Source organism: Cetorhinus maximus, chromosome 6 (genome assembly GCF_964194155.1).
Source record: "Cetorhinus maximus chromosome 6, sCetMax3.hap1.1, whole genome shotgun sequence".
NCBI classification, from domain to species: Eukaryota; Metazoa; Chordata; class Chondrichthyes; order Lamniformes; family Cetorhinidae; genus Cetorhinus; species Cetorhinus maximus.
The window spans coordinates 92,815,121-92,841,565 of record NC_135884.1 but is presented as its reverse complement, the minus strand read 5'-3'; the positions used below and the strand labels follow the sequence as shown (position 1 = coordinate 92,841,565).

Here is a 26,445-nt window from a genome sequence, read left to right as displayed (position 1 = left end):
CTTTGTGTCCTGCTTACCACTTACTTCGTCCACCTAACTTTATATCATCAGCAAACTTGAACATGTTATACTGAGTCCTCTCATCGACGTCATTAATATAGATTGTAAATAGCTGAGGCTCACGTACTGATCCTTGCAGTACCCCACTAGTTACAGCCTATTTCTGTCCATAAATCTGTGCTGACTCTGCTTAACCATATTATAATTTTTAAGTGCCCTGTTATCGCATTCCTAATAATTGATTCTAGCATTTTGTCTACGATTGATGTTGAGCTAATTGGCCCATAGCTCTCAATTTTCTCTCTTCCTCCTTTCTTAAATAGCGGGGTTTCTGTTTGCTACCTTCCAAATATTGGGAACTGTTCCAGAATCTAAGGAATTCTGGAAGATCAAAACCAATGCGTCCATTTTCTTTGCAGCTACCATATGGGTTGTCAGGTCCAGGGATTTGTCACCACTTAATCCCATTAATTTTTCCAGTATTATTTCTTTCTTCTTACTGATTTCTTGAAGTTCTTCATTCTTGCTAGATCCTTGGCTCGCTGTTATTTCCAGAATGTTTTTGTTTTCTACAGTGAAGACAGATACAACGTATTTGTTTAGTTTCTCTACCATTTCCTTATTATCCATTATAATTTCACCTATCTTTGCCACTAATAGGCCTACATTTACTTTCACTAATCTCTTCCTATCTGTGTACCTACAGAAACATTAACAATATGTATTTTTTTGGCTCTTGCTAGTCTAGTCTCATGTTCTCTTTTCACTTTCCCTATCTATTTCTTGGTCCTCCTTTGAATTTTAAAATGCTCCCAATCATCTGGCTTACTACTCTCTTTGGCAGCATTATATGCCTCTTTAAACTCCCCTTGTTAACCAGTTGGACCACTTTTTCTGTCGGGTTTTTGTGCCTTAAAAGAATGTATATTTGTTTTAAATTATGTATTCTTTAAATGTTAGCCATTGCTTGTCTACTGTCAAATCTCGCGATGTAGTTTCCCAATCCACCTTAACCTCTCATACCTGCGTAATTTGCTTTGTTTAGATTTAAGACCCGAGTTTTAGATTTGACTAAATTGTTTTCAAATTCAATATCAAAGTCTATAATTTCTTCCCTAGGGGCCCCTTTACTGCAAGGTTATTAATTAACCCTTTCTCATTGCACAATATTAGATTCAAAATAGCCTGTTCCTTAGTTGGTTCCTCGATTATACAAATCTAGAAAATTATCTTATGAACTCATTCCTCATACTATTATTTCAAATTTGGTTTGCTCAGTATATATGGAGATTAAAGTCTATGATTACTGTATTACCCTTATGCACCTCTGATTTATACTCTGCCCTACACCGCAACTGCTATTAGGGGGCCTATAAATATTCCTTCCAATGTTTTCTTGCCCCTTGATGTTTCTTAGCTCCCTCCCAAACTAATTCTACATCTTGCTTTTCTGAGCTAAGATCCTTTCTCTCTACTGTCTTTATCTCATCCTTTATTATCAGAGCTACTCCTCTTTCCATTTTGATATCTGTTCTAAAAGTTAAGTATCCTGGAATTATGTATTTAGTTCCGGACCTTGGTCACTTTGCAATTAAGTTTTTGTAATGGCTATTAGATCAACCCAGTTTGATTCTTTCTAATTTTCCCTTGCATAACCTTGGTCACTGTTACCCTATCACCTTTGTTACTCTCACTGTTCCCTTCCTGACCTACTTTATTTTACCTAAAATGTTATTCTGCTCTAGACCCTTGACATTTTCCTTGCTGCTTTTGAACTTACCATTTCCTGAATCCTCCCACGCCAACATTATTAGTTTAAAGACCTGTCTGCTGCCCTAATTATTCAATTTGCCAGGACAGTGATCCCAGTCTGGTTTAAGTGGAGCCTGACCCAACAGAATAGCTCCCTCTTTCCCCAATGTCAGTGGCTAATGAAGCAAGACCCCTGCCTCCCACACCGTTCTTTCAACCACATGTTTAACCTTCTAATTGGTTTATCCCTATACCAGTTGAGGTATGGCTCAAATAACAGTCCAGAGGTTTGAAGTAGAACCTTTGCGGTTCTACATTTTAATTTTGACCCTAACTCCTTGAACCACTCTCAGAACATCATTCCTAGTTCTACCCATGTCATTGGTTCCTACATGGACCATGACGCCTGGATCCTCCCTCCTGCCAGTCCAGCTTTTCCTCCAGCCAGGAGAAGATGTCTTTAACTCTGGCACTGGGCAGGCAACACAACTTTAGAACTTGCAGGTATCTATTTCCTGGACTATATTGCCTCCTATCACCAATACGTTCCTTTTAAATGGCGTGCACCATGGTGCCATGGTCAGTTTGTCCATCGTACCTGCAGTCACCTACATAGGTAGCAAGTACCTCATACCTGTTGGTCAAAGTAATGGGCTGAGGCCCCTCCACTGTATTCTAGATCTCCATACTGCCTGACTCACAGTCTCACCCTCCTGTCCATGACCTTTGACCAGCTCTAAAGTTTTACTTAACTTAAGGCCTTTGACAGCTTCCTGGAACAAAGTGTCCAAATAACTCCCCCTCTCTCTGCTGCCCCATAACATCTGCAGCTCAAGTTCGGCTCAGCAATACTGAGCCCAAGTTTCTAGAGCTGCAGACACTTACCACAGATATGATTGTCAGGGATTGCAATGCTCGCTGCAAACTCCCATGTGCTGCAATATTGTGAAGTTGAAAGGGTATATGGCTTCTGAAAGAAGCTATAGCCATGAATGAATCATTTCCAATGTATTTAATTGTAAGCAAGTAACCTTAAGATGGAATCCAAGTCACAGTTTTTTCAAACTCTCAAGCTTTAAGTGTTGAATAAACAGTCCAATCAGCCCCCAGATGCAGTTGTTAACTTGATTTTTATTCCCCCTGATTGCACAGTGCTAAATGAAAATTGTGGAAAGGGTTTGAGTGCAAACTTGGTTTTCACCAATCCAGATCACAGAGATTAAGTGTATTCTTTAGGATTTCTTTGGTAGAGCTTCTACGCTGTACTTATCTATTGCATATCTAAATTATTCATACCAGGAAGATCCTTGGTTCATGTTAGCTAATATCCACCAAAGCTTTGCTTTGATGTTTTCAGTAAATGATCTGACTATTTCTCAATTGGGAAAGGAAAAATTGTCCAAATTCCTGCTCCAAATCATCAACCAGTAGCTGTTGGAAGCACTCATGCAGGACAGATGTAGGCCATTTGTCTGTGAGGACATCACAACACTCCTTGTTTAGGCTTTCACAAATACTGGGTGCTTTGGTGAAGTACTGAAGCTCAACCAGTGCCTTTGATGGGGAGGGACTAGTAAACTCCTTTAGGCTGCTGCACACTACATGTAGAGCACAGGCACTGGGGGTGATACAAGGGTTCGAGTGCCTATGTTGTATTATGTATTCTGACTGCATGCTGTGAATATGTTCACTGCAGGGAGTTTCCCACGAACTGAGGAGTGGTGGTGACCAATGGTATTGTGACTAGTGGAGAGGGTGTGGAAAGAATGCCTCTGTCACAGGGAGGAGCACTAAAGAGTGCTGTCTACTTAAACCCACTCATCTATTTGGTAACAAGCTTCAAAGACATCAAGCATTACAGCTGGTAATCGAATAGGTCTGCTGCTGCATGTGATTGCCAGCTGGTAATTTATCGCTGGCCTGAGGTTGACTTTTGGTTCAGAAGTGGGGAGACAAAAAAAATAGCTTGTAGTCTGCTTTTCCCACTACTAGATAAGTCTCCAATCTCAGTTGTAAACTTTTTTTTTAATGGATCTTTCTGATTTGTTCCTTATTCTGTTGCAGTGGTGTACACTTCAACTCTCAGGCTATAGCTCCAACTATAGAGCAGATTGACCAGTCATTTGGAGCAACTCACCCCGGAGGTAACTGCTGTATGTGCATATGCGTTGGCACAGCAAATATAATTAGAGGTGTAAAAATTAAAAGCTTCTGATGAAATAAATAGAGAAAAGTTAAGACGTAAGTTTAAGATCATTGCATAAAGAATGACAGATATGTTTTGGTGAGTTAATGGCACCTGGGATGTCCTACCAAGAATGGTGGTGATAAACAGAATCCACAATAGCTTTTAAAAGAACTGGATAATAAGGCAAAAAGGAGCTTTAAATGGAATGGATAGGAGAATGTGATTAAGTGGGGATAGCCCTTTGAGAGCTGTAGGCAGAGTGGGCTGAATGGCCACTTTCACTGCTGTAAAATTCTTTTTGATTGTAGAATTGCTGCCTCCAATTTTTCAACCATTTTCACCACATTAGCACTTGGGTGGGAGGTATGAGAAGGAAATGCATTTCCTGCCACATTCTAGGCAGAGGCATGAGCTTTGTGTCCAAGATTGGTGGGACCATCTAAATTTTGGTATAATGACAAGTGATTTATTTTTTTCATGCCTTCCACATCACTTCTTAAGATTGCACTGGACCCAGATTAGCTGAAATGCTTACTCATATTAAGAGCTTAAAGCTAAAGTTTATAATGCAAATTAACTGGGGGACAGGAAACATACATGCTTTTTTTTTACTGCCACTTGCAGGTGTTGATTGTAAAGTTTATCCTTTATTGTGTAGGGGCAGGGCTTTTTGCTAAGTGATTCAGGGGAAACTATTCATTGTTGATCTTGGGTTCCCCTTGCGCAGTGGGTATTCCTTTCTGGGATCTATTAGAGAGAGAAAAAAGAGATTAAGCAGGAATGATTGGATGTCAGCAAGTGAGGCAACATTACACCCAATATTTCCAGAGTGCAGTAACATATTGTGTGGATTGCCAGAACAATGGGCCGATTCATCTCACAAGCAATGCAAATCTGCTGAGCTCGACACAGTAATAAATGCAACAAACACAAGTGCTTTGTAACAGCAACAGGTTCTGGGTAGTCAGGTTTCCTGATTACTGGTGCCTGTAGGCCAGTGGGGCAGGATGTTTCTGGTGAGAGGAGCAGAAGTGAGCAAGTATGGTACGAGTTGATTGTTTTACACACCGAAGCATATTTATCCAATGTTGGGAAGGATGTAAGAGAATCCTTTACGGTCTGCTTACTCACAAGATGAAGCACATTAGTTTTAACCTTTATTGCTCTTCCTTTCCCTCACATTCTAGTGTACAATGCCGCTGAACAACTTTTTCATCTCAATTTCCGAGGGCTTTCCTTTTCCTTCCAACTGGACTCCTGGAAAGAAGCACCAAAATTTGAGGTGAGGAGGCCACCTGTAAAGCCTTGAGCAGAGTAAATGGCTTTGCTGAGAATTGAGCTGGCGTTGTCCATTGTTCTTGGATATGTATCATTTTTTTTTTCCTACCTAAGCCTACAACTGCCCACAACCACCACCCTTGATGGCTTAGCTGGGAAATGCACTGCCCAGTGTGGAACTGAGCCATACCAATCAGAAAGCTCTGAATTTGATCTGCGTTAAACCTCTGCCAAGATTGTGAAAATTCTCTGTCAAATAGAGAGAAATTTGGCCAAGTTTTCCACTCCCAATTACTATCCAGTGATTCTTGCTACGTGCATCTGTTAGGGATTGGATAAGGTTAGCTGTGATGCTCTCAATCTACCAGTTTTCCATCACTCTATCCAGAAAGATGGTTGTTTGGAATGTTCCAGACCAGCCCAGTGTGAGAAACAAAGGGAAATAATGGGAGAGAATTCTTGTAGCTCAACACATCTGGCAGAACTCAGAGATGCAACCCTTTATAAGGGCAGTTTTCCTCTGTCCCCCTATCATTCATCTGGTCTGAAGTGTGTAGGCCCCCGGTCTGTGTTTTGAAGTTGTCATTTCAGTAGGCCTAAAATTCTCCCAGTGAGCGCTAACCTCATGGCGGGGCCTGGAAGCATGGAGAAAGTCAATACAGTTGCCGGGCTGGCGGGGAGGGGGCAGGTGGGAGGAGGGGCCGGGAGGCTAGGGTGCAGGTGGCTGTGTGGCGGGGGCAGGGGGGCAATGGGGCGAGGATGGGGGGGAAGCAGCATGGGCAAGGGGGAGGGGCGGGTGGGGTGTGTGGAGGCGAGGGCAGGCGGGAGAGGCGATGGTGCAGGTTGGGGTGGTGGAGATGAGGGTGCGGGCATGGGGGGTGCGGTGAGTGGTTGCGGGTGGGCAGGGGAGGCAAGGGCGTGCGTGCGGGTGGGGGAGATGAGGGTGGGTGAGGAGGAGGTGAGGACGTGCAGGCGGATAGGGAGACGGCACGGGCGGGAGGCGAGGCAGCAAGGGCGGGGTGCGCGGGGAGTGGGGAGGCAGCGAGGGTGTGGGCAGGGGTGAGGCAGAGTGTGACGGGGAGGCAAGGTTTCGGGTGGGGGGGCTGACGGGGGAGGCGAGGTTTCGGGTGGGGGGTGACGGAGGCGGGGGGGTTGACGGGGGAGGCGAGGTTTCGGGCGGGGGGAGGCGAGGTTTCGGGCGGGGGGTGACAGGGGAGGCGAGGTTTCGGACGGGGGGTGACGGGGAGGCGAGGTTTCGGGCGGGGGGTGACGGGGAGGCAGGGGGGTGACGGGGAGGCGAGGTTTCGGGCGGGGGGGTGATGGGGAGGCGAGGTTTCGGGCGGGGGGTGACAGGGGAGGCGAGGTTTCGGGCGGGGGGTGACGGGGAGGCGAGGTTTCGGGCGGGGGGTGACGGGGAGGCGGGGGGGTGACGGGGAGGCGAGGTTTCGGGCGGGGGGGTGACGGGGAGGCGAGGTTTCGGTGGGGTGACAGGGGAGGTGAGACCTGCTATGGATGTAATGACGTTAGAGGGGCAATCCTGGATTAGAAGCTGAAGATCAAGTTAAGGATCTGGATTGTGGCTAATGGAAGCTATGAGGGTATTGGGTTTGATGAATGATGTGGATCAGGAGCAAAGAGCTTGTTATTCGAGTTGGTTGTGTTGAGGGACGTGTGGATTCATTGCTTGGCTGATGAGATCCAGACCTCTTTTTCCTTTTTATGTACTATTCATTCTTGCTGATAAAATAAGAAATGTTTGACTGATTTGTGTTTACACAGCCCAAATTTGCACATGGCCTGGCTTCCCTACAGATTCCCCATGGTGCTACCGTGAAACGCATGTACATATACACTGCAAATAGTCTACAGGATACAAAGTAAGTAGACCGCCAAAGATATGAGTATCCATGTGATTTCCCTGATTGGTTAGGTTGGCTTATGCATCTTGTGCTCGTTGGCAAGAGATGTACAAAAAATAAGTTTAATAACTGTCAAAAATCTGTGTTGTCTAATAACTTTAATGAAGTGGAACATTCAAGTGAACTGAATACTGGTGAATGTCAGCTTGTCAATTTGCCACTGTATAACAAATCTAAAGCTGCACATATTTGGTAATTGCTAGATCTCTCTTGCTGTTGAAACCTAGATTGTATTTGCTAGCAGGTGCCCCTTTAATGGGCAATGCCTTTGTGGTGTTATAATGGCAGCCCCACAGTCTCAAGATAGTAATTAGTCTTGGCTTGGTTAGTCGATGCCACTTGCTTGCTGTGTGTATGCATGATACTGTAAAATATTAAAGGCTAATTAAAGACATGCACAATAAAGTATGCTCACTTTCGAGTTCACAATTCACTACAACCTGTTATCCAGACAACCTGTTATCCAGTCTGTAAAAGCAGAATGCTGGAATGATACAGAAAGTCTGAGCATGTGAAAATAAATTTATTTATCAGTGGAGTTTCTTGAATTGCTTGTGAACTAAGTGCAACAAATCTGGCTTTTATAGAGCTCCCATGATGCCACTGAGTTGTTTCTATGGTAACGTGTATGCAGAGACTGTTGAAGTATTGAGAGATGCCATGGGACCTCTGGGTCTCCGGCTGCGACTACTGACAGCAGGTAAAATAAAAATCATTTTGCACTTTTTATTGGCGTGACTAGCGAAAGGGGAAATCTGATGAACCGCTTACATGAAGGATCCAAAGTAATGCTATGTTCACTCCTTTTAGTGAATTCCTGGGTACACGTCATATGTAGAAATGATACAGCTCTTCAGTTGAGGTGTGAAAGAAAGCCAGGAAATTTGTCCCATTGCCGTACAAAGTGGGAGTCACACAGGCTGATCGAGTGGGAACAGTGCTCACTATCAACTTTGGCTGAGGCAAATCTCACATGGAGTCAGCCTGATAAACATGTATGGCCTTTTCTTCTGAAAAATACTACCAGCAATTCGTAATCTTGCATGACTTTGATGTCAGCTTGGCTCAATTGGTAGGACCATTGCTCCTGAGTCAGAAGTTTGAGAGTTCCAGCCTCACTCCTGACCTTGTATACTTAATCTAGATTGCTGCCTCAGTGGAGCCAAGGAAATGCTGTATCATCAGAGGGCTTAAGCTGAGGCTTGCATCTGTTCTGTTCACTGAAAGGTCTTGTGAGATCCAGTGGCACACTTCAGAGCAGGGAATTCTCTTTGGCTAACCTTCTTACCTGAATGCTACCAATTTTTTTTTAACAAGTAAACTGCAAACTGATCCCTCATCTTATGCTGTTCATGGCACCTTGGTGTGTAAAATTGCTGCTTACATAGCATTGCTGTACTTCAAAATCATTCAATATCTGACTCTTGGTATGTCTTATGATGTATAAATGCATCTTCCTGATCTTCATGGGTCAGGTATATTTGTACTGTGTGTCACTAGGCTTGATGCTTTATTACCTCGAAATGGCCAACCCCTATCTGTGTACAGGTCTTTTTCCCATCATTGTGTTAGAGAGTAAAATGTTTGCACCCAGAAAACTATTTGTGAAATTGCAAGGTGAGAGCTTACTAAAAAATGTTCTAGTCTACATCAATTTACACTATTTATAGATTGACCCCATTGGATTTGTGAATCTTGCATTTAAATCCCCTTGCAGAGGGCAGACTTTGCTAATTACCTGTTGATATAAATGTAAGGCGTAGCTGTGAAGCTTTTCAGATTGAGCTCCCAGGTATTGACAGCAGTGAGGCAGTTGGCCTTTCCAGGATATTGCTTTGTGCTATTTGTCATATTGCTTTATTCCCCATGAAGCCAGGAGGCACCCTTGGAGTGTTGGTATGACTAAATAACTTCAGCAGAACCTAAGCCAGGTAGGTGTCTTCTGTGGCTCTGTAGTAACTCCCAACCCCACAGGGAGTCCTCAAATTAACTGTATTTTTGAATCTCTATTGGCATGATACTTTGGCTCCCTCTACTGGTTCAGATGAATAAATGCACTGCCTGGCTGAGCCCTGTACTGCAGCATGTAAAGCAGGAATGTTTATTGTGTTGAGTCCACTAAACTTTCTGTCAAGGAGATAACAGATTTACCTGTGCTCCTGGTTTAAGAGTGTAAAAGATTCAACCATATCTCTTGTAATATTCAGCAATTCCAGTGAGTGCAAACTGAAAGTCCATGTATGTAAGCACCAGACGTGGATAGGGTTTGACTTGGCTGTGATGACTCCTGTAGTTAAGTAGCCCTGTCAGACAGAAGGTACAGGAACTTTGGAACAACAAGGCTCACAACTGGAACAGTGTGAATCACTATATTCAGAAGAAAAAAATCAAAGTATTTGTACAACTAGGAATACCAAATTCAATTATCTGTGTAGCATTTTTTTTTATTTGTTCATTCAGAGGGCATTTAAGAGTCAACCACATTGCTGTGGGTCTGGAGTCACATGTAGGCCAGGTAAGGACAGCAGATTTCCTTCCCTAAAGGACATTAGTGAACCAGCTGGGTTTTTACAACAATCAACAATGGTTTCATGGTCATCATTAGATATATATCAGACTTTTCATTCCAGATCTTTTTTTTATTCAAATTTCACCATCTGCCATGGTGAGATTTGAACTCGGGTCCCAGAGCATTACCCTGGGTCTCTGGAATTCCAGTCCAGTGACAATACCACTATGCCACTGCCTCCTCTCTGAAGAGCAATGAGGATGTATTTATTGAATCTTCATTTTCAAGAATGTTCTTTCATAATGGTTCAGTGGTTAAACTAGCCAAGTTCTGATGCTAAACTCCATGATCAAAGAAGTTCCCAAGTTTAAATATAGGGTCAGCTGCCGGAGCAGCAATGTTGTGCTATATAGTTGGCTGTAATGCTCTTAGACGAGTGAGGTTGGGATTGTGCAGTGTATAATCAGTGCCTGACTCACATGTGAAGCACCCATGATATGGGAGTATGCAAGAAAAGTTGAGGCAGAGGAAAAAGAAACAATCAGCATTCATCTGTTTAGTAACCCTGACTCCCAACCTGATGCATTTGGGGCATCTCTAATGGCTTTTTGCTCTAATACCCTGATTGGCAGATTATTCCAAACATTTATCATTCTTCCTGATCTGTTTTAAATGCTTTATGGTTTCTGCTCTTACTGCAAAACAAATCTTGAAAGAAATGATGTGGACTCACTCATCTATGCACTACCTTAATATTTCATGTGCCTCATTGAAGTCCTTCCCTTTAACCAGCCTCTCCATAGTTTTAGAGCTTGAACTCCTCTTGAGGGAAAGGAATTCATTGAGATATATTAAATATTAAATAGTATATAGCTGGGTAAATTCTCATTATTATTGAAAGGTGGAACAGAGCCCATAAATGAGAACTCTGCAGCCACTGAGCCTTGACAATCTTGCTGACCTTGTTGTGTTCATATTTTTATTTCTTTTTTGCGATTTGGTCCTGTTTATAGTTTGTAGTGGCAGAAGTTTGGAAAGGGTAGCTTCACTGGTGGGTAAATTCTAAATCGGAACACCTGGATCTCTTTGTCAGTAATTTGAGATATAAACAGTTGCCTGAGAACCTGGATTGGGTGTGTTGTCAAGAGCATACTTTGCTGCTTTCAGTAGTGTCATTATATGAAATCGACCCCAGTTGCACCTCTGATCTGATATTGTTGTGCCACTCTATTCTTGTTACTATCTGGAACTAGGCTGCACCCCTGCCCCAGCACCAAAAGTAGGGTTTCATTCTCTGCAAGCTGGAAAACGGCTTGAGTGAGGAATTGGAAGAAATTATTCTTGAAAAAGCACCTCTTGTCCATGGGGTGACTGTGTCTGAGCCCTTGGAGCCCCCGCCTGCCTGCTCTGCAGTTCAGCACTCTAACTGGGATGGAATACTATTCTTATCCAGAAAGAGGTTCCTGACAGTACTCCCCAGAGTTCTAGATGACATGATTTCATGGCGAACATGGTGCTTTAACGCAGCAGATGATGTGTGCCAGGCAGATCAAATCCACGAGGGAAACTTGATCACGCGGTCACAATGATTTTGCGATTTGTATTTTATTTTGAGATGCTTGCCCTGAATTCAGAAGTAGAAGTCCATCTCAAAAGTATAATAATCCTCATAATATTATTGATTTATTGTATAGTGTGTGTATGCGTGAGTGTGTGTGCACACGCACATGTGGGATTTAATTGAATTAGAGACAACTGGTCTGGAGGCTTTGACTCATCAAAAGAAGCTAGGTTTGAAATGCTAACTACGTAAACGTAGCCGAAGTTTTAGGATGTGAGGTAAGGAGAATTTGCATTTTTAGATAAATCAGGGTAGTTTGAATTTCAAAGAGATGGTAGGATGTTACACCAAACCAGAGAAGCCAGGCTAAGATTTTTTAGGAAACTAAATTAAACCTTTATTAACAAAAGAAAAGATTTCAAGCACATGTATAGGCCTACAAATTACTGCTATAATAACTCTTAAAACCCCTAATTAATCTGGCTTCCAGTTACACCCCCATTAAGGCAACGTTAAAACAAATAGATTTAAACAGATCCAGGCAAGTCACCACAATACCCTGGACAAAAGTGGCTTTTCGCAGCTTCGGTTTCTGTGGACAGCTTAATGCACAAATACTTGAGGCTTTCACACTTCAGGTAGATCTTGAAATGCCTTTCCTGACATGTAGCTTAATTTCCCTTTATACATGTTCCTCCCTTTTAATGCAAATTTCATTGTTCCCATATGTCTTTGGAACTTTATTTCTCTCATAATGTAAATCTACTCATGGTGCTCATATTTTAGCAGTAACCTTTAGGAAAAATAAGCGCACTGCTTGGCCTAGCTTCTCTGGCTAGGTGTAACATCCTACCATCTCTTTGAAATTCAAACTGCCCTGATTTATCTAAAAATGCAAATTCTCCTTACCTCACATTCAAAGACTTCAGCCATGTTTACATATTTAGTATTTCAAACTTAGCTACTTCTGATGAGACACAGCCTCCAGACCAGCTGTCTCTAATTCACGCGTGCGCATGCATGCATGCATGCATGCACGCACACACACACACATACACACACACACACACACACACACACACACACTCTATTAACCCACTTTTGCAATAAATCACAATACTATTATGAGAATTATTATACTTTTATGACACATGGGCATGCATGGCCATGGTTACCAACTAATGGGAGTCAGTGGAACACCACAGAGTGCTGAAGGCAAGGGCTGATGTATGTCAGTTTCCAAGCATGTGTCCCACATAAATGGTTTTCACTGCTAGATTTGCTTCTGGCCAGAGCTGTGTAGATTGAAAATGTAGTGTGCTGTCTCTTGGGATTTTTCCCCTCCTGCAATAAATAAGCAATGAACTTGTGCACCAGTCGATCCAAACTGAGATCTTCACTCAAGTATAAATGCAGCAGAATCACTGCGCACTTCGTGTTTTCATGCAATTTTTTATTCATTCACTGGTTATGGGTGTCACTGACAAAACCAAAATTTATTGCCCTCAAAGATGGTGGTGAACTGCTGCATCCCATTTAGTGTAGATACAATGCTGTTAGGGATGGAGTTCCAGAATTTTGGCACAATGACAGTGAGGGAATGACGATGTAGTTCCAAGTCAGGACGGTGTGAGACTTGGATAGGAATTGCAGGTGGCAGTGTTCCTTTGCACGACTGCTTTTGTTCTTCTAGGTGTTAGTAGTCGTGGGTTTGGAAGACGCTGTCAGAGGAGCCTTGGTGAATTGCTTCAATGGATTTTATAGATGGTAAATACGACTACCACTGTGCGAGGGAGTGAGTACATGAGGTGGTGGATGGTGTGCCAATTAAGTGGGCTGCATTTTCCTGAGTGTTGTCGACTTCTTGTGTTGTTGGAGCTTCACCCAATGCGGCAAGCGGAAAGTATTCCATTGTACTTGTGACTTGAGCTTTGTAGATGATGGACAGGCTTTGGGGAGTCAGGAATTGAGTTATGCATCACAGAATACCCATATCTGACCCGATCATGTAACCACAGTATTTATATGTTTGACCTGGTTAAGTTCCTGGTCAATAGTGACCAATCTAAATCCCCATATGAAACTAAAGAGCACATCAATTGGAACATCTTTGTCACATGCTTGCAGTAATTCACTGATAGGGCCCTATTATGCAGGCTGTTAATTCTCATAAGCTAGTTTAGCTCATCTCCATTGGGGTCTGGCTCTAATGCTGAAGAATGATGTATTTCAATATTCAATAATGAAGAGACTTACATGGTTAATGGTGGCTAGTTACTAACTTTATTTTATTCATTTGTAGGATGTGGGCATTGCTGGCTAGGCCAGCATTTATTGCCCATCCCTAATTGCCCTTGTTCAGAGGGCATTTTTAAGAGTCAACCACATTGCTGTGGGTCTGGAGTCACGCGTACGCCAGACCAGCTGATGGCAGCAGATTTCCTTCCCTAAAGGACATTAGTGAACCAGATGGGTTCACTAATGACAATCGACAATGGTTTCATGGTCATCATTAGACATTTAATTCCAGATAGATATGTATTGAATTCAATTACTTATAAAAAATACATAGACAAGTTTTTAACAACACTATTTCTATCTGACTCTGTGTCTCTCTCTCTCTATCCATAGCTCCTCCCTCTCTCTCTTTCCCCATTCTACCCCCCACTTCTCGCTCGCTCACACGCTCACTCTCATGTTTACTCTAGCTCTATTTTTAGGCACTAGGGGGAGAATTTTAAATTCCAGAAGCTTGGGACCAGGATTCGGTGTAGCTGAATGAGCACAGGGCTACTGGTCAATGGGGATAGATGTAGATTGGACTCCAAACAGTAGAGTCTTGATTGAGCTGGAGGATAAGAGGCTGGCCAGGGAGCAGCATTGGAATTGTCGAATGTGCAGGTCACAAAAGCATAGCTACGGGTTTTACCCACTTAATCCTGAGTGGTGATGCTATTTATCCAGACCCTAATGCCAACCTATAGAATAGAATCATAGAATGGTTACAGCAGAGGAGGCAGCCATTCAGCCTGTTGTGTCTGTGTTTTCTCTCTGAAGCAGCAATTCACCCAGTGCCACTCCTGACTAAGATCAGCTAACTTTGTACTGAACTAGACCTCTTGGTCTTTTTGGCTGTCGGAATTGCAAAGCTCCAATAGTACATTTTAATTGCAAACTAGAGCATTGCTAATGGAAACAGTGATATTTCCATTTTCTGCATCAGACCACATCTATACTTAAAGCCACTGATCTGCAGTTTGCATTGAAAAGGTGGCTGAACTTGCCAAGTGTGATGCCCAAAACATTAACAATCTTTCATAATTTTAATGATAAAAATAGAACGTGATTTACTCGTTCAGTAAGTATTTGTGGGCCTGATTCTAAATGGGCAGAGTTGCAGAAATTGATCCCTAAAATGCTGGTTAAAAATCTGGAATACTATGTAATAAATATGGAATTTAACTTAAATTTTTTGTGTTCTTGTTATAGTTTAACTGATAGATTGTTGACTGTTAAATAACTTATTACTGATTAGCATTGCAACTCCCCTGGGAACATGGATTTATTTATATTTCTGTTCCTCCCAACCTTAGCACTCAGTGTCGGACATAGCCCCCTGTTTATAGAAGGGTAGCCTGGTACAGTAGCCTTGCACTGCACCTGGTTTCTTGCCGAACACAGCTGAGATGCGGTGTTTGGTGAAGGGTGGGGAGCGGGGTGGTGGTGGTGGTGGTGGTGGTGGTGGTGGTGGTGGTGGGTGGTGGATGGGGCCAGTGAATGTTTGAAACCCATATGTAAACATTTCATGGTGCAGAACATTGGTGAGCCAGACTGCTTTGTCACCAGGTGCTGGTATTTTATTAACTTGCTTGAATAAATTTTACTGTCTTGATGAAACTACAGCCTTTTCCTTTATTCCAGTGTTCTGAGCTGGTTCTAAGCTGCTGCTTCCTCTCTGGTTGCAGGTTGTGGCCCTGGGGTATTGGCTGATACAAAGATGCATACATTTGAGCGCTGTGTGTATTTTGGGGATTCTTGCCAGGATGTGCTGAGTGCTCTGGGATCTCCACACAAAGTCTTTTACAAGTCAGAGGACAAGGTAAGTCTGACTTGGGGGTCAGATAATGAGGCTGTCCTGGTGCAGCCTTTGCTCTTCACTGTGGACAGCACTGCAAATATGAACCCTGAGGGTTATACTGTTAAGTCTGGGGCCGAATGTATTTGTTGCAGGCCTTTCTGAGGAATAATTATTGCATCCAGTGCAAATTGCTTTTTAAACAATTTGCGCATTTCACAATGAGCTGTTCCCATCTCCTGTTTAATACCAGTGACCTTTAAACAGTAACAGCACCTTTCTATACTACACAGTTTCACTTCATGTCCTGAAGACCTAATTATGCACCCACATCCAGCATTGGGTGGTAACAGAGAGAAATGTCCTTATTAGCTGTGAAGATTCTGATTATGAAACCACATGTATTTGCCCAAATTGATGTAGGCCTTGTCTGCATTTGCAGAGACAAGTTTGGGTCATTTGCCCCTTTGCAACAGTGAGCTGTGCACATTGTGACTACTGATTGTTTGCTCTCTGTTTCTACAGATGAAGATCCACTCTCCCTCCCCTCACAAGCAGGTTCCCTCCAAGTGCAATGACTACTTTTTCAACTACTTTACTCTGGGAGTGGTGCGTATCTGCAGTCTCACTTGTTGTTGATTTGGCTTTACACTGTTCACTTCCTGCAACTTCTATTGATCTCTTTCTCTCTTGGCAGGATGTTCTGTTTGACGCCACCACACATCAGGTGAAGAAATTTGTCCTTCACACCAACTACCCAGGTCATTACAACTTCAATATGTGAGTGTCAACTGCAGCAGTGTGCACTGCATTCCAGAGAGACTTGTAGGCTTAGAATCCTAGAATGATGCAGCATAGACAGACTATTCCCACTGAGCTTTTAAGCAATAGTGGTTTTGGGCAAAAACGCTCTAGAATGTGTGTTAAATATTTACAATCTAAACGAGGAAAAGTTGACCAAGGTGTGTGTGGGTGTGGATATGGTTTTTGGATAAGGGTAAGATCAAGGTTGATACTGATGTGTCTCAGCTAGATAGCTAGCCAGTGTTCACTGTCTAGGTTCCTGACTGAAACGTAGCAATTTGGAAGAGGTACAAAAACCACTGATTATTGTGGAACTGTATCTCTTCTATGGGTCTCTATGCAGAAGGCTTGCTGCTGCTGCATGAGTACAATCTGAATGTGCTACTTACTGCTGTATATTTCAGTGCTGTAGAGCAAACGCTGAGAGCAACTTTGAACCATGTTGTGGAGCTGCTTCCATTTGCAGTGGTGTGCAACACCACGGAGTCCTCTTGGCTTGGATCATTCATCATTTAGGAAGAAGTGAAACTCCCTTCAGCACTGTGTAGGTAGAAAGTATACCTCATTGAGTACTAATGGGCATCATAGGAAACCATAGACTGGGAGATTCTAGTCCCGATGGCCCAGTGTACAAATGGGGCCATACACTTCAGGACGGTCAGCAGTTCAACTTCTGCTACTTACAGCCATAGGAAAAGAAGATGGGAAGGATAGTTGGAATTGACTAGGGTTCTCACTCAAGGTGGCTTCCAGTGGATCGCTGCTCGAAAGTGTGCACTTGTGAACATTAGGCAAGCTTAGTGTTGGATCAGCTATGATGCCTCTGACAGGTGAGCAGCTTGCCATCATTAAGGTAATTTGAGCAAGGTGGTGGAGGACTGTTGGCTACCTTGGATAATGATTCCAGTGCTGACTGAGAGAGAGTACCGTACAAGTCGACCTTTTGAAGCTTCAAAAACATCCTTCCAAAAACTGGGTCGACTTGTGTGCCAACTATAAAATGTGAACCGCTGGGGCAGGAGGACCTATTTCTGTTCATCACTCGTTCTGTGCAGGCTCCTCTGTGTGGGTGTGTCTTAAACTCCCCCGCATCTTCTTGGCAGCACGGCCCATATCGCCAGCTTGATCCCATGTGCTGACTTCTTTAAGGCAGGTATAATCCTAAACGTGTATTTCTGAGCTGAAAATTTGAGGCCCACTCCTAATGTGAGTATAGTCCTAAACATGTCTTTATTAGCTGAAAAATGGGGGTTGACTTATCCACCAAGTTTAGGCCGAAGCATGCATTTTGGTGCTGAAAGAAATGGGGTTGTCTTATATGCTGAGTCGACCTACCTGCTGCATTCTACGTAATTTGTCTTGCACTTGAGCAGCGTGGTAAAATTGAACATGATGTGGCCACCGGTTATTCAGACTAATCAGTGCAGAAAATCACTAAGGTGCTTAGATCAAAAAATGCCTCCTAATAGCCTTCAGTTGCTACACGAAATGACACATTAACTGTATAGTGTTACAATGGAATGGCTGAGGTTTGTGGCTGTTACTGTGTTTTGTTCAGATAGACACTGTAATACATTTATTATAACTGGTGTATGATTTATAGAAATTAACCCAGTCTGGGAGTCGAGCACTGGACAGCAAATGGTGATTTTATTATTCGTCCCCTGTGTTGCTGTAAATGCATCTAGCAGAAAATTAATTCATTGGGAGAGGTGGTGGTCTAGTGGTAATGTTACTGGACTATTAATCCAGGTGCTCAGGCTGATGCTATAGGGGCATGGATTCAAACTCCACCACAGAAGCTGGTGGAATTTAAATTCAATCAATAAAAAACGTATTGAATTGAAACTAGCCTCAGTAATGGTGACCTTGAAACTATCATCGATTGTCGTAAAAACCCATCTGATTCACTAATCCACTTTAGGGAAAGGAATCTGCCATCTTTACTTGATCTGGCCAACGTGTGTCTCCAGATCCACAGCAATGTGGTTGACTCTTAACTGCCCTCTGAAATGGCCTAGCAAGCCACTCTGTTCTAGGGTGATTAGGGATGGGCACCAAATGCTGGCCTTGTCAGTGACACCCACATCCCGTTAAAGAATAAGTAAGTAATTCAAAGAAAGCCTAAGCTTTAATCATTTTTAGAACTGATATTGCATGGGATATCCAGTATTGTATACAGCTGTTTTACTGATGCTGTGTTTAGGTTAATGGGTTTACTATTGAGGCTTGATTTGAAGGTGTGTATTTTTAATCCATAGTCCTAGATGAGTCCTATCTTTCTCGTGATGCTGTTTCTCCAATCCTTTGGTTGTCAAAGCTCCTGGAAAAATAGAAATTTAAGAATAGATTAGCCTCCGAAAAGAATGCCTCATCTTGGTAAGTGGGTTGTTAAAGTGGCACCTTGTGCTTCTGAAAGCTGCATAGTGATCAGGAGGGAAATGGTCCCCTCCAGTGGCAGGGTGAGGTTTGTTAGATTCAAGCAAATCCTTTATAGATTTACAATTTGATTGAGAGTTAACTTTCCAGGTAGGATAGAAGTCTTGTCTCTCCTAAATATTAGTTGTGTAGAATGGGAGATCTCAACAGCCCTGTGGGCATTTGGTGTGTGTGCGAGTCTGATTTCTTTGGCTATTGAGTTCAGTTTTGAGGTTTTAACTCTCCTGGGTATCGGGAAGGTAGAAATCTCAGCTGTTCTGTGGAGTGGATGACTACAGACATTTGATAAGCTTTGTCATTTTATTTTTCACAGATACCATCGCTGTGATTTCAAGATCCCACTTGCAGTTAAACGAGGTGAGACCTCTTTGGAACAGATGGGATTGAGGAGGGGGGCTGCGTTTGTGATGCTGCTTTTGGGGTAGAATTCAGCTTCCTTGTTGCCTTGGCAAGTAGATAGTTCCAGAGAATTCAAATCAGATGCTCTTGGAAGAGGAGGTTGCAGCTCCATGATTAAATGAATTGCCAGGCATGACACTGTGCCCAGTTGAAGGGAAAAATGAGATAGTTGCTGGGAGAAGAGAGCAGTTGCCAACAAATGAGCAGTTAGTGCTCTGTTTACCTTTTAAATACTTAAGCAAATTTGCATTCAGCATTTCATTATAGTACAACGTGGTTTCATTTTTTACTTTTTTTTGAAAGCTCTGATTTTTTTCTATAGAAAAATGGGTGTTTACTTGTTAAACTAACTGCTGGAGCCTCAAGTTCAGCCAGCAGAGTTCTTTATGGATCCTGTGTACATCTTGCTCCCTCCGTCTATCTCTGTCAACCAAGTTCTGGATCACGGTGTATTTAACAGCAACCCTCTTAATTCTTGAAGTAAATGTGGGGGTTATTTTATTGTGGCAATGTGGCACATCCACAATAACAACAAATTGGTTTTGATATAGTACCTTAACCTGGGAAAGTGTCCAATAGCACTTCACAGAAATTAAATCAAACAATTGACACCGAGCCCAAGGAGGGGTGACCACAGGCTTGGCTTGTGCTAGGTCTTAAGGAGGTTAGAGAGAGATAGGGAGGTTTGGGTAAGGAATATCAGAGCTTGGGGCTGAGAAAGCTGAAAGCATGGTCATCAGTGATGGTCCGAAGGGAGTGGAGAACGGATGAAGCCAGAGTTGGAGGCATGCAGAACACTCAGGAGGTTGTAGGGCTTAACAGATGAGAAGAGGTGAGGGCAATGACAGATTTAAACACCAGGATGGGAATTTCAAATTCAAAGTGGACTAGGGGTAGGGTTAGGTGACCAGAATCAAGGAATCTAGAGGCGTCAAAAGCATGGAAGAGGGTTTCATTAGCAGATGGGACATGGATTACTAATTGAAAAAATACAACAGTCCATCTAGTTCACCACCTACCATCCCTGGTAGTTGTGTAATAAACAATAATGGAGCTGTTGACTAATCATGGCATCAATTTCCATTGATTTGTCTACAAAAAGCATACCCAAATGGTCTGATGTAAGGCTGGTGACAGATGTAATGGTGGTGGAGGTAGACTGTCTTTATAACAGGGTAGATAAGGGGTTGGAAGCTCAGTTTGAGATCAGATAGGAAGCTGAGGTTATGAACTGCTTGATTCAGTTGGGATAGTGTCCAGGCAATAGGGCTGAAATCAGTGACAAGGAAGAGATCATGGGCCAGGGTGGTGCGGGCGAATGTAAACCATTGCATGCTACACTGTTGCTGCATTTTAAAGCTTTGTGATTCTTGGGGTAATGTAATCTTCTAAATGGCTTTAGTTTTGATCCACAAAATATCCAGGTTTCAGATCTACAACTGGTGCGACACTCCAGTCGCACCACACCTACATGCACTGAGTCACTTTGTGTGTCTAGTGTGGTGAATTTCATTTTATCACCATTTGTGGTGGTTCCTTCTCCTGGAATTTATTTCTCCCAAGTTGTTTAAATTTAATTTTTTTTTAAGGGATTGTGTCATTTGCTACATTTTAACTGACCCCCTTGCTAAATAGGATGAGAATGGACTGCAGGACCTTCTCTTGCAGTGGGCAGTTCTTTCTCATATGGTTAAAGCAAACATTGGAGGCCTACCTGTCCCTGAAATTGTATTGAACCAAGACATTTCAGAGACAGGTTTGTTGGAAGTTGGCATGGGTGGCAGGGAGTTGGCATCTATTGAGAATTTTTCACAAATTCTGTTGAAATTTAGAGTTTTTAGCATTATAATAATTTAAGATGTATAATTGAAGCTCAGTCTGATTTCAACTCTGTCCCTATGTTGCAATGCCCAATGTAAATGGCCACCTAGCAATATTGACTAATAGTTTCTTGGGCAAGTAATGGTTTTCTGTATGTGACTGTTGGGCAGATTCTAATTACCATCATAACTGTGGCAGTCTGGTAGTGCTATGAGCAGGAAATCCTGTTCATGTTTGAATTTAGCTTTGACAATTCTTCCCAGCATACAATCATCAGTTTAACCCACAGCTGACATGCAAACGTGAAAATCGATTCTTGAAGTAGTGCATAATTACAGGCCAGTAATTGAAAAGACATCAGTGCGGCATAACCCCAACTGTTAACTTAGATGAGGGTATTGGAGCAAATTGCTGAATCAAAATGCCCAGTTTTGTTTTGTAACTATGATCCTACAGTCAAAATGCCTGCAGTCATTAGTCTGATTTTTTTTTTTGATGTCTGAACTCATGAACTGCACAGATTTTATAGAAGTTTTTGTAGCCTGTGTTTCACTGCCAAAGGAGGCAGATATAGGGCAAAGCAAGACATCTATATTTCTTAGGAGAAACTTGACTCTTAACCTCTGCATCTTCACAAGATCTGCCTTGTGTCTAATATTCAAGAAATAGATCATCAATATGATGTTGATTAAGTCTTTACATAGTCAGTAGTGATACCTTGCGCTGTCTGTAAGTTAATTTGGAGGGATTCAATGACTTTAATATTTTTATTGTCTCCTTGTCGCTATTGCACTGAAAATGGATCCTGATTAAACACCAAACTGCTTTAAAGTTAATGGTAAACGTTTTTATGTTTTTTTATAGTTAATTGTAGATGGCACTTTTACTCTGCAGCTGAGAACATATGGATGTCAGAAATTGCCTCTCACATCTCTGCAGACTTGCACGTCTTAAGACTTACTGCAGCTGAACAAGGCTAGGTGGCAATAAGCCATTTTTTTGTTTTGCTATTCTCCTCCTTACTGATGATTTTTTTTACCACCAGACAGCAGTGCTGATGCACACGCGAGAACGTGTACTGTAACCACATACAGCAAGGTGAGGCATCGGAAGTATAACTACTGAACAGTTCATTGTCCTGTTTTTTCTCCCCCCTCCATATATCCCTTACATATACTCTCTATTGTGTTCACCGGCATCTGGGCAGCACTCATTCATCTGTAGTCTTGAGTCACATAAATATTATTGCTTTTAACTTTGATATTTATAGATTAATTCTTGTCTTCAGTGCACTATGCTGATTGGATAAATGGGAGATACAAATGATAGTTCTGTGTACAACTGGAAAAATAACACGGAGTCAAACCGGTGCAGAGCTGTTTAAGAGCAGATCCTACAGGGCACCAGCTGGCAAGTGCTTTTCAAGGTTTTGTGTTTGGGTACCATCTCACAAATATTTAACAAATTCCAGTACTGTCTTCCAAAAGACCTTCAAATTCCAGTACTGTCATCCAAAAGAAAACAGTGCTGTCATTGCAGAAAATGTTTGAGTTTAGCAGCACGAATCATGTTAGTAGTCACCAGATGTAGAAAAACATAATATATATGGTGGTCAGAAAACCAATAACTGTGTTGAGGGGAATCCTCTTGACAGCATCCAGGTCAAAACAGTCATCTTGATTGGCACCCCATCCGCTGGCCCACCATCACTGTGCTGTTGTTGCAGTGTGTACAATCTACAAGATGCACTGTAGCAGTTCACTAAGCTGTCTTCAGCAGCACTTAGAAGGGCAAGAGCTGCAGGCACAAGGGAATGCCATCACCACCGAGATTCCCTTCAAGTCGTGCATAATCCTGAATTGGAAATATATTGTCATTCCTTCATCGTCTGGCTTAAAAATGCTTCCATTCCCTACCTAACAACATTCTGGGAGCATCTTCAAATCATGGACTGCAATAACACAAGGCTGCTCACCACCATTCTCTCAGGCAGCTAAGGATGATGAATAAATGCCAGCTTTCCAAGTGATGTCCAAACCCAAAGAATCATATAGAAATTTATGCCACAGAAGAAAGCATTTTAAAAATGAGGATTAGCTCTCAGTGAAAAGTAACCCTGTCTCTTTGAAGACTTCTGTTCACCTTAGACTTGTGAGAGCCACATTTTCCATTATTCCCTCATTGTAAGAATTGCAGTTCGTCAGTTTCTTGATTGTTTCTTTCCCAAGACCCATTTTGAGCTTTTTGAAGGAAGTCCTCAACTTATACTTTATGTTTTCCTTGTTATATTGTATACGGGTTGGATGTGAAACAAATGTTAGGATAATTGTTGTGAAGTAGGGCAAGATGTATTTGGAGGTGGTGGCAGATTTTTTTTTTGCCAAGTTGTGCAGCTCAGCAGACTAGGCTCATTTGTTTTCTTTTGTTTGTTACTGTGTTTCTCTCCCTAGCCCCTCTAGCCTCCCATCCAACTCCAATTACCTAATCTGAGTGAAGTATGAATTTAACAGGAGGTTGTTTGAGCCAGCCCACTCAGCCTTTGACCACTAACATCAATGCTGCCTACAAATTGATGGCAAAGGGAGAAGCTATTCCAGCATGCAAGTTTAACCTTTCTTATGCCATGTCCATCCCTGGCTGAAGCTGTGATGCTGCATTATAAGTAACATGCAGATTTAATTAAACCTCACAATAAATCAGTGAGAAATTGATGGCACTAATACTGGTCTTACAATTTTTCAGTGGGATGCGATTCAGGAGTTGCTTGGGCACCCCATGGAGAAGCCAGTGGTTCTTCACAGGTAGAGTATGAGCATCTGAACATGAAGTGTAGCAATAAGAGGGTAGCGGTGGAGTCTGAGAGACATAACAGGCAACTTGAGAACTGAGGAAACGAGATTAAAATGCATGCAGAGGCTCCTGCTAAGCCCAACTTCTTGCTTATTTTGCAAAGACCTGTTTAGAATTATAGGTTTGGCTTAAAATCAGGTATTGCACATGAACGCTGTGAACTGGACAACATCCCGTGGAATTTTACTTGTTTAACAATAGTTTAGAGTAGCCACTTTTTAAAAAATCTAAGTTGTTTTCAAATGGCGTTCAGCATACTCTGGATAATGCACTTTCATAAAGCAAAGATGCATGATTTTTAAAAACTGTATGGGGAAATGAGCAAAAAGGAGATTGAGCCCCTTAACCGGGAGGAGGTGCCGTGCTGGATGGTGTAGAATCTTTCTCCATCATTGAATTGCATTAATTAACTTTCCTTTTATTTCTTTGCCCATGTAGATCCTCTTCAGCAAACAACACAAACCCTTTTGGATCAACTTTCTGCTTCGGACTGCAGCGCATGATCTTTGAGGTATGATACATTGGTCTCTGCATTGTTGGGTTGGGGAGGGGAACCTAGACATGTTTCTCTTTCCTGTGACCTTTACAGGAGTGTGGATATTGGCAGACAGGATGTAGCTCAGCGGTGATATTCTTTGCTGTCAGATAGCCCAAAACTCATCTTCAAGAGCACAATAATGGTCACTTAAAGTCAAATACCAGAGGGAGCTAGCAATCGTGAAACCTTATACCAGCCCGTAGAGGAAAAACTAAATAACAAGAGGAACCTAGTGTGTATGTGCATATGCTTATGTGGCTCTGACACACACGTGCACAAACAGACTTGTTTCCCATATGTGTGTGCATGCATGTATTTGTTTGTATATAAATTTATTTTTAAAGTGTTTGAGATCATTTGTTGTGCCTGTGTTTTCTTTGCAGGTCATGCAGAACAATCACATAGCATCAGTAACACTTTATGGCCCTCCCAGGCTCAGCAGCCAATCTCGAACCACAGAGCTGACCCAGTGAGCCTCGTTCTCGTTTGAACCAACCAGGACTCTACCGGTTTAGTACAGTGTGCCTTGATTTGCTGCCACAATTGTACAGAACAGCACGATCCAATCTATGCTGCGCCCTGGCCTCGTTTGGATAGAGGAGGGGTTCTGGTTTGTCACTGACCTCATCGCTGGTGATGGCCCTGGTGATGGGGTATGCAGCTCTATGCTTGCATTATGCCAGTTTTTCTCCTCAGTTGTACAGTGCAGACCAGCTGGGCTCTGCCCTGTCTTGAGCCTGTAGAAGTAGAGGAGGCAGGCAATGGAGCTGCAGACACAAGAAGCACAAGTTGTATGAGCCTCGTATGGGCAGTGTTTCAGGTTTCTGTTATTAGGTGTTCCTGTAGTGTTGTGGTACTCCATACACTCATATTTCTGTGTCCCAGCACAGTATGCAGAGACAGTTTGTCCGTGTGTTTAGGCACAGCCTATCTCTGTAGCTTAGACAGTAGTACGTTTTTATAGAAATGGTTATATCATTTGCACTACATACACTTTAATTACTTGATTAATGTGTTTTATCCACTGAGGAGTGTCAGGGTATAGTGCCAGCTAATTGGGTGAGACTGGGGTGTGGAGAGAAGTCCAGTCCATGCACACAGCCGGTCCCGCTGCTCGGTGGGGGAAGGGGGAGTGAAGATTTATTCGCTTCACCGCACTCTTTTGGGTTGAAATGCAATCCTCTCTGCCATGTCTTGAATTGCATGTTATTAATTTGATGCCAAAGACATATCTTCAACATGCTTAGTTTCCTCATTTCTCTCAGCGCTATTTCAAATGACAGGACTGTGCGTCCTCAACAGCATCGCTGGCCATTGGCAGATTTTTGTCAGTCAACAGGGGAGATTGCACACGGCACATATGCAGTGCTGCTCTTTGCAGTATTCTCAAGAGGTCTGTTCATTCATAGGAAGATGTGAAGGTACTTGGGCTGTTCCCTCATCAAAATAGTGAGAGCTTAGCGCTTTTCTTTTTTTTAATCAACTAAAACTCTTTTAGCCATGCCTCATTTTTACATCAAACATTGTAGCAACTTGTAATTCATAGAAAAATTTTGTGTGTTTACACTGTGTGTACAAATCTGTAAATAATGCATTTTGTAATTTTAACAAAATGTACAGGGAGTGCCTGTATAGTTTAATGCTGAACAATGAGAAGGATGTATTTTGAATTGTAATCAATGTTTTGACTCTGGACCAGTAGCAGGGATGTGTGATGTGTGTTATGGTGACACTTGCATTCTGTCTTCCTGTAAACTGTGAGATTCCAGACTGTTGTACCCAACACACGTGGCTGTTGTTTAAAAACTATGTTACAGTTTACTTTTGAAGCTGAAAGCTGTTCTCTTGTAGCTGTTGATCCTTAACTAAACTTGCTTAGTTTAGTGCTTTTTCCTGTGCCCTTTGCTTACCATGGGAACTATTTGTGCCTCTTCATTCATTCTTTTTCTTTCTGCACAGTCCTCTGACCTTTATTTAAAAAAAATACAAAAAGGAAAAAAAAAATGCACATTAAGAGCATGTATTCTGCAACACAAATAAAACTGACTCCAGTTCACTGTTTGAGATGATTAGAGTTGACTGGTTCTTTTTGAAGTGTGTAGGACTGTGACGAAGGACTTGTCAGTGGGAAATTGTCACCCTCTCGTCTAGCAGAGCCTGCACACCCAGATATCACTTCTTGAGATGTTCACTTTCTGTAGAGAGGCTGTTTTAGTTGGGGACCCATCTCGTTGCACCCTCTGCCCCCAGCCCTGATCGCAGATCCATTCCTAGATAGTAGGGAAGCTCGCCAAAACAATCACTTCCCCCTT

At 42.5% G+C, this 26,445-nt stretch overlaps 1 protein-coding gene across 2 annotated transcripts in view; it reads left to right on the top strand.

Moving 5' to 3' along the window:
• Positions 1-26,194, top strand: part of phaf1 (phagosome assembly factor 1) — a 67,337-nt gene extending 41,143 nt beyond the window's left edge. Inside the window, exons 5-16 of one of the 2 annotated variants that reach the window (XM_078544064.1) lie at positions 3,817-3,896; positions 5,128-5,222; positions 6,998-7,095; positions 7,725-7,837; positions 15,173-15,306; positions 15,808-15,891; positions 15,980-16,062; positions 18,839-18,882; positions 21,791-21,843; positions 23,488-23,546; positions 24,034-24,106; positions 24,517-26,194. In XM_078544064.1, the coding sequence (XP_078400190.1) occupies positions 3,817-3,896; positions 5,128-5,222; positions 6,998-7,095; positions 7,725-7,837; positions 15,173-15,306; positions 15,808-15,891; positions 15,980-16,062; positions 18,839-18,882; positions 21,791-21,843; positions 23,488-23,546; positions 24,034-24,106; positions 24,517-24,606 (1,006 nt within the window). In that variant the 3' untranslated portion in view covers positions 24,607-26,194. The remainder of the gene's footprint in view (positions 1-3,816; positions 3,897-5,127; positions 5,223-6,997; positions 7,096-7,724; positions 7,838-15,172; positions 15,307-15,807; positions 15,892-15,979; positions 16,063-18,838; positions 18,883-21,790; positions 21,844-23,487; positions 23,547-24,033; positions 24,107-24,516) is intronic. The other variant, XM_078544065.1, reaches the window with a different exon arrangement.
• The last annotated feature ends 251 nt before the right edge of the window (positions 26,195-26,445 follow it).